Source organism: Rousettus aegyptiacus, unplaced genomic scaffold (assembly GCF_014176215.1).
Source record: "Rousettus aegyptiacus isolate mRouAeg1 unplaced genomic scaffold, mRouAeg1.p scaffold_m13_p_2, whole genome shotgun sequence".
Taxonomy (NCBI): Eukaryota; Metazoa; Chordata; class Mammalia; order Chiroptera; family Pteropodidae; genus Rousettus; species Rousettus aegyptiacus.
The window spans coordinates 121,550,692-121,564,336 of NW_023416295.1; the positions used below are offsets into that span (position 1 = coordinate 121,550,692).

Below are 13,645 nucleotides of genomic sequence, written 5' to 3' on the forward strand. Positions count from 1 at the left end.
GGATTTTAAAGAAAACAGAGGGTATAAATATAACAGGTTTGGTCATTCAAATAATTTATATTGTTTTTTCTCTGAATGGAATTTTTAAGAATTAATTTAGCTCTGAACCCTATTACTCATTAAGCATTAGGCTAGTTGCTAAAAATACAAAGATAAGAATGTTCTTGCCTTAGGATTTCACTGTCTAATGGGAGGATATAGAAAACTGCTAGTTACAAAACAAGGAGATTAGCACCATAATGAAGGCATGAATCTGCAGCTGTGAGAGGGATGGAGTCCTGGAAAGGCATTATTCATCTTTCTCCTGGCCTGACTTCCAAATGAGAATTTGCTTTCTACTGGAACCAAAAATGGATTTTTAAAAAATATTTTGTTCCTGCATACCCTTCATCCAGCTTCCCCAAATGCTCATTTCAAAATAAAAAAATTAACACTGGTACAGCATTTTAGTAGGTTGTGTCTTTTTTTGTCCCCAATGTGACAGTTCCTCAGATTTTCCTTGTCTTTTGAGACCTTGACGCTTTTGAAGATGCTTGGTCAGGTATTTTGTAGAATATCCTCCATTTGTTTTGGCTCATGTTTTCTCTTGATTAAACTAGGGATTTAGGGAAGAATACCACAGAAGGGATGTGCCCTTTTCAATGCATGTCAGGGGATTCAGACTGTTACTGTTCCTCACTATTGGGATGTTAATCTTAGTCGCTTGTTTTCAGTGATGTCTGCCAGGTTTTTCCACTGTAAGTTATTGCTTTCCTTTTGTAATTAATAAATATTTGGGGGCTGGGAATCCATGATGTTTTGTCATTCAGACCTTTTTTTTTTTTAATAGAGTATTGATAGCATAGTCATTCAATAGTCAAAACCGTAGTATTATAGCTTCAGAAATGAGATTAGTTTAAATGAAGAACATCCAAACTTAGATACATTCATGTATCTAACCTGTAAATTAATTTTCTACTAAAGTCTTCAACATTTTCCAGGGAGGAAGAGAACACAAAAAGACAAAATGAACTGTACCTATTGATGACTGGGGTATACAAATGGTGTGTAACAAACACACTGGGGGCCTCTCTATTTCTGATTAGTAGTTCATTTGAATTTAGAGAATCACTAATCCTAAAACTGGAAGCAGATACTCCTAAATTTGCATCTGTAATAGGCACGGAAGGCACTTTTTTCAGGGGCTGCCCCATCAAGGATGACTGCCCCATTTTAATCAGGATTACCTCCCCTCTGAAGTACTGATCTTCATGAATGACATAGTTGAGGAATAAATTTCATAGAAAATATTTCTCTGTAAAGTCCTGGGAAAAGACACTGACCCTAGAGGTGGGTATAAAAATAAAATAGATTTATTAGTTAGCTGTGAACCCTTATACCCTAGAAACATTCAAAGGAAGACAGGCATGTAATTCCTGTTTACCCACCGTTGGTAGAATAAAGTTTGCTGTGCAAAGCTAAAGATATGCCAACACTTTCTCATAACAGATAATAATTAGGTTACAGAGAAACAGTAGAATTACTTCTTACAAAGCATTGGTTCACAAATCTGGCTGATATACCAAACTTAATTATGCCCAATATCCTATTTGAGAAAAAAATGTAGAAACCTACAGAAAATATTAACAGTGGCAGTTCCCTGGGGAATGTTTTGGAGCCTTTTACTTTCTTATTTACAGTTCTGTACTATTGGATTTTATTTATTTATTGACTATAATCAGGTACTGCCTTTAAATTGAAAATAAATCAGGACATTTTTTAAAATCCTGTTTCTAGGAAATACCAAAGCCTGCCATAAGTGAAATGAAGGGAAGAACATATAAATTCATCTCAATAGAGGTTAGTTACTGAGGTATCCAGAGGACATGGTTAAAAGGTAATTATTCCATAATGAAAGCTTGGGAAAGGGATTCTAGGTGTATATGAGGCTGAATGGAAACCAGAGCCAGTGGTTGGTTGTTTAGCCACTACACAGAGATTTCCCATTGGAAGGACTTTACAGTTTAACAAAACAAAAGTTGAGAAGACCAGTTTTGCTCATTTAGATTTCGTATCATTTATAATCCTGTCCCAAATCTTAAAATTGGAGAAAGGGGCCAAGCTAAAATTACATTTCTGTTCTGTTAAAAGTAACATAAGAACTTATTGACAGGAATGGTATTTCACTAAAAGTTGAATTTTTTTTTTTACATAATTATTTGGTATATAGTAAACTGGAGTACCTATCATGAAAAAGGCAAAGGGAAAAATGCCCTCCAAAATAGTATAGATACTGATAAAAAGGGATCAACGAGGTTCATCAAAGCATGCCCTAAGAGCAAGGATTCCAATTCCTCTCCCGCCTCCAACACATGGGCTGCTCTCCTCCTTCCCACTCCCTTAGAAGAACAGCCTGTATTTCCTCTTGAACTCCAAGTGAGCCGTCAGTGTGTAACTCCACAAGTAACACAGAATCCTGGCAAATTAAACGGTAGGTAAACATAGAAACAGGATACAGAATAAGTAAACATGAACAGGATACAGCTCCCTTGCAAAAAAAAAAAAAAATTAAGGCAATACTTAACAAATAATTACCATTAATGAAGAACATTCATAGTTTTTTTTTTACAAACATTTTTGTTTTAATACAAGAACACTACAAAATTGTATCATTGCAAACATTTATTCATTTTACTTTAGCATTTGAGTTGCTATGTTCTATTTAAATTACTTCAGTTTTAAAGGGCCCTTCGATAATTTCGTAACAATATTTCGAAGTAAGACAAGGTTACGGTAAGCGTCTCAATGGTAAACAGGGTCAGCTTTGAAAAGATATTTTTGTTGATATGTTGGAGGAAAACGCTTGTTTAAATTTATTTAGTGAAGTACTAGATAAAATAGTTCTTGCTCCTGATTTCTTAGAGCTCTTTTGTTTTCTTCGCCATTAAGCTCATTCTGTGTTTGAAAGAGGGTTTGCGTCACAGATAATGATGAGTGTGGTAACAATGAAAGAAAATGAATAGTAATTCTATAAATGCCTAGGGAAAAAGTTTAATGATTCTTGTGCAGCTATTGTAGGTTATTTTTAAAAGCTCTGAAAAGTCTGCACACCCAGGTGTTCTTCATTTACACTGCAGGACTTGGAGCTTGTCTTTGACCAGGATTCCACCTGTCTCCCCTTGCTCATCGGGCTCACCAAGTTTCCTTTCCCAAAGGCGTAGGGTGCATTCCTCCAAGAGTGGATTCCTCAACTGGCTTTTCCTGGCTGCGTGGCTCCACGTGACGTCCCCTAGCACCTGTACGGGCTCGGGCTCACAGCGCCCCCATCCCCCGCGCCAGGTACCGACCCGGCCTGGCTCCCCATCCCCCAGGAGGTCACGATTCTGGTGCGAGCCTTGCTTGAGCCGGGAGGGGAGGGGCTGAGCTCCGGCCACAGCAGCAGCTAGAGCCCTTGCAGCCTGATTATCACATGACTCGACGGCGGCGGTAGCCGTGGCAGCAGCTGCGCGGGCTCCGCGGGCTCGCCTGGTGGTCTCAGTTCCGCTCACGCAGGAGTCCAGCGCAGCGGGCGGGAAAGGGACCTGCTGCAGCTGCGGCTCCCGGAGCGCGCAGCGTCTCCGCCTGTCCGGCCGACCTCCTCCATGCCTCCCCGTTGCGGAAGTGTAGCGGTGGGAGGCGGCGGCGGCACGGAGCACGGGAGGCCGGGGCTCGGCCCCCTGCAGCACTAGGCTCCGGGAGCCGCGGGGCGCGTCCCAGCAGCCCGGCTGCTCGTGCGCCCGGCTGCATGCCCCGCGCTGCGCCCAGGGGTGCCCCCGCCGCCGCCTCCTGCTCGCAACGCTGCTGCGGGGCGCTGGAGTAATATGCTCACTCGAGTGAAATCTGCCGTGGCCAATTTCATGGGCGGCATCATGGCTGGCAGCTCCGGCTCCGAGCACGGCGGCGGCGGCTGCGGAGGCTCGGACCTGCCCCTGCGTTTCCCCTACGGGCGACCGGAGTTCCTGGGGCTGTCTCAGGACGAGGTGGAGTGCAGCGCCGACCACATCGCTCGCCCCATCCTCATCCTCAAGGAGACGCGGCGGCTGCCCTGGGCCACTGGCTACGCAGAGTGAGTGCAGCAACACCGGCGGCGCCCCCGCTCTCCTCGCGGCCCTTCCCCGCACGGGTCCAGCCGTCCTCTCTCCTTGCTCCTCGGCCCCAGAGCTCTCAGGCTGCCAGCGTCCAGGCCTCGGCGGGTACCTCTTAACTTCCACTGGCCCTTTCTGTCTTCTCCCACTCCCCCTTCCCCCAACCCCAAGGACGCTGCATCTCTAGCCCGGGTATGGGTGGGTGCGGGACCGTGGGAAAGCTAAGGTTGGACCGGTCTGTGATTTTGGAGCTCTGACACTTGGAAGAAAGTGCGTAGAACAGTTCTGCTGAAGTTCGAAACACAGCAGGGAAATCTGGTATCTGTGCGCTGCGGCCAACCCCCTTCCCCAAATCTTTGTGCCTTTGCCTGAAGTTTGTGGGGTAGAACCTGAAGGAACGGTCCCTGCGCGGGGTTGGAGTGGGGGCGGGGGAGCGGGAGGGGCGGTGTCCGAGACCTGGAGGCGGCCGCGTTGGCTTGCGTGGTACCCATTTCAGGTCTCTTTCTCCCACTTTAGCCGAAGAGCTCATTCTCTTCTCCTTTAGCAGGTAATAAAACCCTGCGCGTTCGTTAAATGCCAGCCAATACTATCTCCCCGAGTCCTTGGGCAGGGGTAAACTTATTCCAGGTGTTTAATGATAGCGTTTTGGTAATCAGCTTTGGCGATTAAGTGAGCGTTTGAGTGATTTACTATTTCAAGAACCGAATGAGTTAGGTTGACGACCTGGAGTGGAACTGGGAAAGGAGAGAGGGAGGATTTTAATGGCCTCTGCCCCACTCCATTGACTATTGATGGCCATCTCATGAATGGTAGGTTAAATAATGTTTCTCCCTCTGTTCAGCATTATGAAACTGGGAAACTTGGAAGGCGGCATGTAATAGACTAGAGTTTTGAAGTTAATCGTGACTCGGTGGGTGCAAAAGTGCATGGAAAATCCTGATGCCTGGCCCACCTGCCCCTTTTCCTTTAACTCAGTCGGCTCTGTAATCTTGGCCCTCCCCTACCCGTGCAAGCCTTGCCCGCTGATTGGTTCATCCAGTAACCAATCAGCTCTCCCGATGCCTTTTTTTCCCCCCCTCCGTTCTCTCCTTTTGATGCTGACCCTTTTCTGGTGGCCCGGATACCCTCCGGCAAGCATGGTTCTCGGCGCTCTGGGTTCCGATGCGAGAGGTGGCCTGGAAGATGCTCTGGCTGGAATATCGAATTCTTTTCCTTCCCCTTTAATCATATAACCGTTTCTCCACGGACTGAAATAGAAAATGTGTATAAATGGAAATAGATAGCTGTAGTATAAAAGATAATGAGGAAACAAGTGCAAGTGATGGGTGCTAGAACAATACCAACATATAATAAAGGATAAGCGTGGTAGGGATCGTTGGGGGTGGGGAGTTACAGAACAGCTTTGTAACTTCCCGGAGAAAGCTAAAGCAAAAATAAACACCTGTGTAATAAGGAAAGAAGTAAAGGAGGAAAAAGTGTCTGCCAAAATATATCAAGCACTGTTTCTTGACTGAAATAAGAAAATAATGTTTAAAAGTCATTTGAACCCTTTTCAAGACAAAAAGCAACTTAGAGGCATACTCCATCTTGCAATTGTGTGGATGTGGCCCCTGTCTCTGCCCAAAACCTGAATGTGTGGGGCCCGATTGTTGCTCGAATGGGTTTTCCAGGGCAAACGCACATGTTCGAGGGGCAGAAAAGACAAGCTGGAAATGATGAGAAAGTTATGAGAGGTAGGAAGGAGGATGTTAAAACACGGAATGGGGAAGCGTCTTGGGCACTATTAAAAGCAGTACCTCAGATAAGCAGGAAGAAAAGGGGGAAACACCATCATTTTCAGTATGTTTGGATCCTGTGGCAGGCACATGATGTGCCAAGGGCTGAAAAGAGTAAGACAATCAGACATGAGATAAGTAGGAGATAGTACCAAGAGGGCTCTACTTTCTCCTAGCTGGGCCTCAGTTTCCTTATCTCTAAGAAGCTTATCTTTTCCTGGATGAGGACATGAGAGATGTTCAACTTGAGGATGAGCTCACTGTAAAATGTTTAATTTTTAAAGTAGTTATAAAAGTAGTACATATTTGTTAATTCAAGCTAAGACCTGTATACAAATATAAGCTTCTTCCCCTAACCCCTCACTCCCTAAGGGTGATGACAGTTGAATGTTTAGTATGTGTGCCTTTCTAGACCTCTTTGGATGCACCTATAAATATACATCATGCTTTTTTTTACTTCCTAAAATAGACTCATACTAAGCATGTTATTCTCTAACGTTTTCACAAAACACTGTGTCATGGACTTTATTCCAAGTCAATACATATAGAATTACCTCATTCTTTCAAAATGTATACATAGTGCTAATAATAGCTAGTAACATAGTACCTACTGTTTAATGCTTATGCTGCTTCCAAGTTTGTATCATAATCATTTAATTCTCCTAACCCAATAAGGGAGGCACTAACATTTGCATTTTATAGATGAGGATACATCTATAGAGGCAAGGAATGGTTAAGTAACTTCCCCAGAGTCATACCACCTTTACAGAGCTTATATTTGAACCCAAGCAGTCTGACTCTGGGGGCCATAACAACAAACTGTTTCCTCACAGTGTATGGAATTATGGTGCATCCATCTGTACTCATGATTAACCACTAACATTATCTTGCCACCTCTCTCTGTTGGAAGTTGTACTGTACCACTTCCTCACACCTTAAACTATAATTTATTTTCCTGCAAAAATACATCTCGAATGATCAAAATGGCTGAAATAAGGAAGGGGAGAGATAGACAAGTAAGAACTGTGGCTGTGGTCAGAGGCTGCTGCCAGTAACATTGCCCTTTGCTACAGGATGTACTGGGAGGAGGAATTATCTTTGTTCTAGAAGGTACTTGAGTTTGGTGGAAAGATTATTGCTCAGAGTGGGGATAAGAGAGATGCTAATGAGTCAAGGCCTGAGTCAGAAGTGGTTTGCTTACCTTTCTCTAAAGTGAGCTACTTTGTAAGCTTTTCTGGGGTTGAAAAATTGGCATCACTTGGTGAGTGAGCGAGGCATTAGAGGTGAGTTGAGCTCTAGATAGTGCTGATGACCTGTTAGATGGTAGAAAAATTGAGAGATAGATATTGTTTGTCACTTATTGTTAATCCCTTTCAAGAAGAGGCAGTCTAGGTTATAGTACAAGGGAATTAGTTTAAGCAGTCCCTGTGAGATTTGGAGATCCAGAAACTGAAGACCTTCATTTACTGTATCAATATTTACTGGCATTAGACTGGGTGGAATTTCCTGGCTCCTCAGAAAGCTTCCTATTGTGGCTGAAAAGGTTAGCCACTTGATTAAGGGCTACATTCTAGGTTGGTTGTAAAGCTCTGTAAAGCACTGCAGTTACAGATAACATTCAAAAACCTGCATCAGCAAGTTTTATTTTTATTTGGCTTTGAAATCACTGACAGCCTATTAGATCTGCTTAAAGAGAGCCCATGGGAAGCTACATTCTGACCCAGAGACCTGACCAGTCAGGTACTTCCTTTCTCTCTCCACAAATGTAAATACCACCAAGTCTCTGTGCTTCAGGGACCTGGAAGTAGGTTCAATTTTTAATAGGTTAGGAGCCCATTTTGACTATTTTTCTTCTTGACCTATTTGCCCAACCTTTCTCCTGTTGATGGTTAGTTGGATTTAGAGGTTCAAGTGGACATGGTGTTTGCACTTGAAACTGCAGCAGTAGAGAATGCCAAAGAATGAATGTGTAGTGCTCTGTATGAGAAAGAATCGTATTCAGGTTTTTAATCAGTAATAAATTTCTTTGCTTGTACAGAAAGAATAAGTGATAATTATAGCTTAATTTTACTTAGGTTATAGCTATAACTATGCAATTTTTTTTTCTTTTTTAGTTCCTTTCTTATAAAAGATTCATGGACATGGGTACCAACAAAAGCTACCTGGAGAGTTTCTGTTAAATGCATTACATAAGTTCTTTGTGTCTCACAAAGTATCAAAATTGTGAAATTTTGGATGAAATAACATTATTTAAATCTTGCAAACAGCCCATAAATATTTGGATTGTTTTGGAATCCTATAGGCTGTTTTGTCTCTCCAGTCATTGGCAGTAATTAGCAATTACCAATAAATTGCATTACTTGCCCTGCAGTGGTATTGACAGAACAACTAGTTTTCTCTTACCTCAAAGCTCACAAATCCCCTGGTCTTTATTTTTTCCTTCTAATCTCCTCTAACACAGCCACCCATCTTACACTGCTTAGCAGAGCTCCTGTTGGGGAACTTCCTGTTTGACTTTTGCAACTGAAGAACCTCCAGGATCTCTACTTCTTGTTGTGTACGGGTTAAAAAGAAATGTGTGTGTTAGAGGGTGTCTTATTTAACAGAGCTCTCCATAGCAGATGACTCAAACGTCCAAAGTAGTCTAGAATATTTCTCATACTTTTCTGGTAACCTGAAGAAGGTATTAATTTTCCTATTTCAAAGGAAGTAGCTAAGCTCTCCTCCATTTTTCAAATTTAACATTTTAATAAAGTTACCTCTTCTAGGGTGGAGTTCCCAGGCTGTCCTTTTTCTTATGAAAATGCATCAACGTCCTTCAAATACTAGTGGAGTTTGGGACAGAGAATTTAACTATTCTCAAGGGTTGTGTTTATTATCCTGTGTTTTAGCCACAGTTAGGTAGACATCATCTCTAATATTACCCTACCACATATTATCTTTACAACAATACCAATTGATAATACTACATACTAGAATTGTTTTCTAAAAATACATTATTGAAGATAATTTTTAGAGATATAATTGATATATAAATTAGTTTCAGTTCTACAACATGATTCTGTATATATGTATATTTTGAAAGAATTATCATAATAAGTCTAGTTAATACCCATCATCATGTATAGTTACAAATTTTTTTCTTATGATGACAACTTTTAAGATTTACTCTGAGCAGCTTTCAAATATGCAATATAGGATTCTTCACTGTAGTCACCAGGCTGTACAATATATCACCAAGACATATTTATCTTGTAACTGGAAGTTGATACCTTTTGATGCCCTTCACCCATTTTTGCCCCCACCTCCACATCCTCCCTTTCCCCATAACCAGTAATCTGTTCTCTGTATGAGTTTGGTTTTGTTGTTTTTTAGGATGGTGTTTGTCTTTCTCTGACTTATTTCACTTAGCATAATGCCCTCATTTTGTCCCAAATGGCAGGATATCCTTCTTTTTTATGGTTGAATGATAATTTATTATATATAATAAACGTACATACCACATTTTCTTTATCCATTTGTCCATCAACGGATACTTAGGCTGTTTCCATATCGTGGCTATTGTTAATAATGTTGCATTGAAAACAGGGATGCAGATGTCTTTTCGATTCAGTGTTTTCATTTTCTTTGGCTAAATACATGGAAGTAGAATTGCTGGATTATATGGTAGTTCTATTTTTAATTTTTTGAAGAACCTCCAGTACTGTTTTTCATAGTTGCTGCACCAATTTACATCTCCACCAACAGTGCACAATGGTTTCCCTTTTTCCACATTCTTACCAATACTCGTTACCTCTTGTCTTTTTAATAGCTATTCTGACAGTTGTGAAGTGATATCTCGTTGTGGTTTGGAATTGCATTTTCCTGATTTTTGGTGATGTTGAGCACCTTTTTTATGTACCTGTTGGTTGTCTATATGTCTTCTTTGGAAAAATGTCCATATTCTTGCCCGTTTTAAAAATCAGATTGTCTTTCTGCTTTTGAATTGTATGGGTTCTTTTATATTTCGGATATAAACCTCTTATCAGATACATAATTTGCAGATATTCTCTTCTGTTTAGTAGGTTGCCTTTTCATTTTGCTGAGGGTTTCTTTTGTTGTGCAGTGGCTTTTTTGTTTGATGTAGTCCCACTTGTTTATTTTCACTTTTGTTGCCTTTTCTTTGATATCAAATCCAAAATTTATCTCTAAGACTAATGTCAAGGAGCTTACTGCCTATGTTTTCTTCTAGGAATTTTATGGTTTGAGGTCTTATGTTAAAGTCTTTATTTCAAGTTAATTTTTGTATATGGTGTAAGATAGTGGTCCAATTTCATTCTTGCATGTGGCTGTTCAGTTTTCCCAATACCGCTTCTCGAAGAAACTGACCTTTCCCCATTGTATATTCCTGGCTTCTCTGCTATAAATTAATTAACTATATATATATATATATATATATATATATATATATATATATATATGTGGGTTTATTTCTGGGTTCTCTATTCTGTTCCATTGATCAGTATGTTCGTTTTTGTGCCAATAACTTTTAGTTACTATAGCTTTGTAATATAATTTGAAATCAGGAAGTGTGATGCCTCCAGCTTTGTTCTTTTATCTCAGGATTGGCTATTAGAGGTCTTTGTGGTTCCACATAAATTTTAAGATTGTTTATTCCGTTTCTGTGAAAAATACTATTGGAATTTTGATAGGAATTACATTGAATCTGTGTATCATTTTGGGTAGTATGGACACATTAACAACATTTTTTCACTTTAAGAGCATGGAATATCTTTCTGTTCATTTGTGTCTTCAATTTCAGCAGTGTTTTATAGTTTTCAGTGTAAAGGTCTTTCACTTACTTGGTTAAAGTTTTTCCTATTTAATTTCTCTTTATGATAGTTCATTCATTAGAGTATAGATACACAACTAATTTTTGTATATCAATTTTATATCCTGCAACTCTACTAAATTTATTATTTCTAACAGTTTTTTTTTTTTGTGGAGTCTTTAAGGTTTATGAAATATATACCATGTCATCTGCAAATAGTGATCATTTTTACATCTTCCTTTCTGATTGGGATGCCTTTTATTTCTTTTTCTTACCTAATCACTCTGGCCAGTTCTTTTAGTATTATGTTGAATAAAAGGTCAGAGAGTGAGGTATCCTTATTTTGTTCCTTCATCTTCGATGAAAAGCTTTTACCTTTTTATCAGTTAGTCTAATGTTAGCTGTGGGCTTGTCATATAAGGCCTTTATTATGTTGAGGTGCATTTCTTCTGTACCACTTTGTTGAAAGTTTTTATCAATAATGGGTGTTGAATTTTTTCAAAAGGTTTTTCTGCATATATTGAGATGATTATATAATTTTTATCCTTCGTTGATGTGGTATATCACATTGATTTGTGTATGTTGAAACGTCTTTGCATCCTTGGAATAAATCCTACTTAATCATGGTGTATGATTCTTGTAACATATTGTTGAATTTGGTTAGCTAATATTTTGTTGAGTTTTGCATGTGTTTTCATCAGGAATGGTGGTCTGTAGTTTTCTTCATGTGTCCTTGCCTGATTTTTATATACGGATAATGCTGACTTCATGAAATGAATTTGGAGGTATTATTTCCTCTTCCTTTTTTTTTTTTTTTAGAAGAGTTTAAGAAGGAAGGAGAAATTATTTTAAAGGAACTTATCTTTAATTATTGATGTTTGGTAGAAATGAAGAATGCAAATGCATTTATTGTTTTATAGTTTTCTCTGATTTGCCTAATTTGAACAAAGGATTAATATTTATTTCCTCTTGAATTTATGCTGTCATCTTTAAGGAAATAAACATCATTCATTTGTTTTCATTACTTCTCTAATTCAGCCAGTAAAATCATTGCATTCCTGTTATGAGTTAGGCATTTGTCCCATGCTGGGTCCATAATATAACATAATAATCATTCTCAAGAAAATTTTATGGCATAATCTTTCTCCCTTTAATGTCACTCTTTAAAATTAAAATGAAATCATGGGCTATTAAGGTTAATGGAGACCAGCACTGGGGTGTGCGTGTGTGTTAATGTCTCCGTGCTTACGAACAAGTATAAATCTCAGTATTTAGAGTCTCTGATCCACTCTAGAGAAGCAAACTGTTCTGTCCAGCAAGCATCGTCATTAGCTGCCAAGTTCTCTGTACCTATATAGAGGTATGAGTAAAGAAAAATTATTCTGACACTTCTTAAAATGATAAGAAAGACTTTATTCAAGACCATTGCAATAGGGCGTTGTAATAAAGGAGAGAGATCAGACTCAACTACATATACAGCAAAGACAGCTGGGAATTTATAGCCAATGAGCAGAGTGAGGAGGTCAGTGGATGGAAAATTACTAAGAGAAGACTTCAAAGGTAGGAGAATTCTTACTGAAGGCAGGTTAAGTACTTATACATCAAAGGCAGAAGATGAAGAAATCAGATATTAAGGGTGATCAGATTTAACTGTTAAGTCATGATATAAAAAACCAAATCCACATCTACTGTCACCAACATTAAAACCGGAAGTGTAGAGGCATACAAGTCAGCAAAAAAGTTTTTTATCTTTTGAAAATGCTATGATATTGCTCTAAGTTTTCTATTTTTTCGAAAAGCCATGAAACCTTGCATTTACCTGCCTTAGAGGTTTCTCAAGGCCCCTTTCCAGTTTTAAACTCTGAGTTCCTGGGGTTAGGCTAAGAACCAGTTTTCTTCCAGGCTGAGTTTTTCCCAGTGGCGCCTGCTGTCTCCTTTATTGTGATTACAACTTTGAATCATTTCCCCCCAGCCTGCAGAAAAGTTGAAGCTATTATATACTTAGTACCCATATGCCCACCATTTAGAATCTACAGTGCATATGTTGCTTTATTTGCTTAATCATTTGCCTGCCTATCAGTACATTCTTGTTATTTTTAAGTGTTTCTTTTAGTCCAGTGGCTTTGCTTTATGCAATTAAGTTATTTTCCATGGTAAAATAAAAATTAGATTTGAGTACCTTTGACATTCTCATTTGAGAAAGCCACGAATAATTGAGTCCTCATCTGTGTAAGGATGGGGGACCTCAAATTTAACTTTTATATCATTGGCACCCCGCAAATGCTCACTCAGTCTGTACACTTTCCATAATTTAGCATGCACATAACTGAGAGCTTTGCATGGGGTCAAATTGGAAAGTATAATTGTTTAATTAAATCAGTAGGAATTTGTTTAAGACTTGAATCACTCCTCTTTTCAACTAGTAGCCAGTCGGTTGAATACTGAGGGGTACTCCATTCAGTAAAGACTTCAGAATATGTTGCCCGAAAAGTGCTTATGATGAATGAAGACATTATTGTGCCGTGTTTTCCTTTACTTTCACAGTAGATATTATCCACTGGGAGGTTTAGGGAAATCAAAATACTTGCTTAATTCTTTTTCTGGTGTGGTCAGATCAGTTGGGTCTTCTGGAATGTCAATCTGTAGTGTTTTGTTATACTATTTCTGACTTAGTTTTCTCTAAATGGCTGTCAAATTTAAATGCTTATCTGTATTTTCTCTCTGTGTGGATTTTATACTTCCTTACTTCGAGAATAATGATACCGCCAAGTTACATCTGTATAGCTCTGGATGATTATTAAGGCCCTGCCATGTACACTTAAATGAAAGCATCTGTTATCCATGTTTAATAACAGAGGAAAATGAGGCTCAGAGAGAGCCTAAGTTACTTTAGAATCTTATGCAGTCCCAGGAACCCTGGTGACTATTAGGGAATCATTGAACCTGACCGTTAGTTG

The 13,645-nt window shown here is 39.4% G+C and overlaps 1 protein-coding gene across 4 annotated transcripts in view; it reads left to right on the forward strand.

Moving 5' to 3' along the window:
- Window positions 1-3,391: 3,391 nt before the first annotated feature.
- Window positions 3,392-13,645, forward strand: part of PPM1H (protein phosphatase, Mg2+/Mn2+ dependent 1H) — a 292,075-nt gene continuing 281,821 nt past the window's right edge. For 2 of the 4 annotated variants that reach the window (XM_016150766.2, XM_036237707.1), the window contains exon 1: window positions 3,397-4,084. In XM_016150766.2, the coding sequence (XP_016006252.1) occupies window positions 3,840-4,084 (245 nt within the window). In that variant the 5' untranslated portion in view covers window positions 3,397-3,839. Of the gene's footprint in view, window positions 4,085-13,645 lie in introns of all 4 variants that reach the window. The other 2 variants (XM_036237706.1, XM_016150765.2) reach the window with 2 other exon arrangements.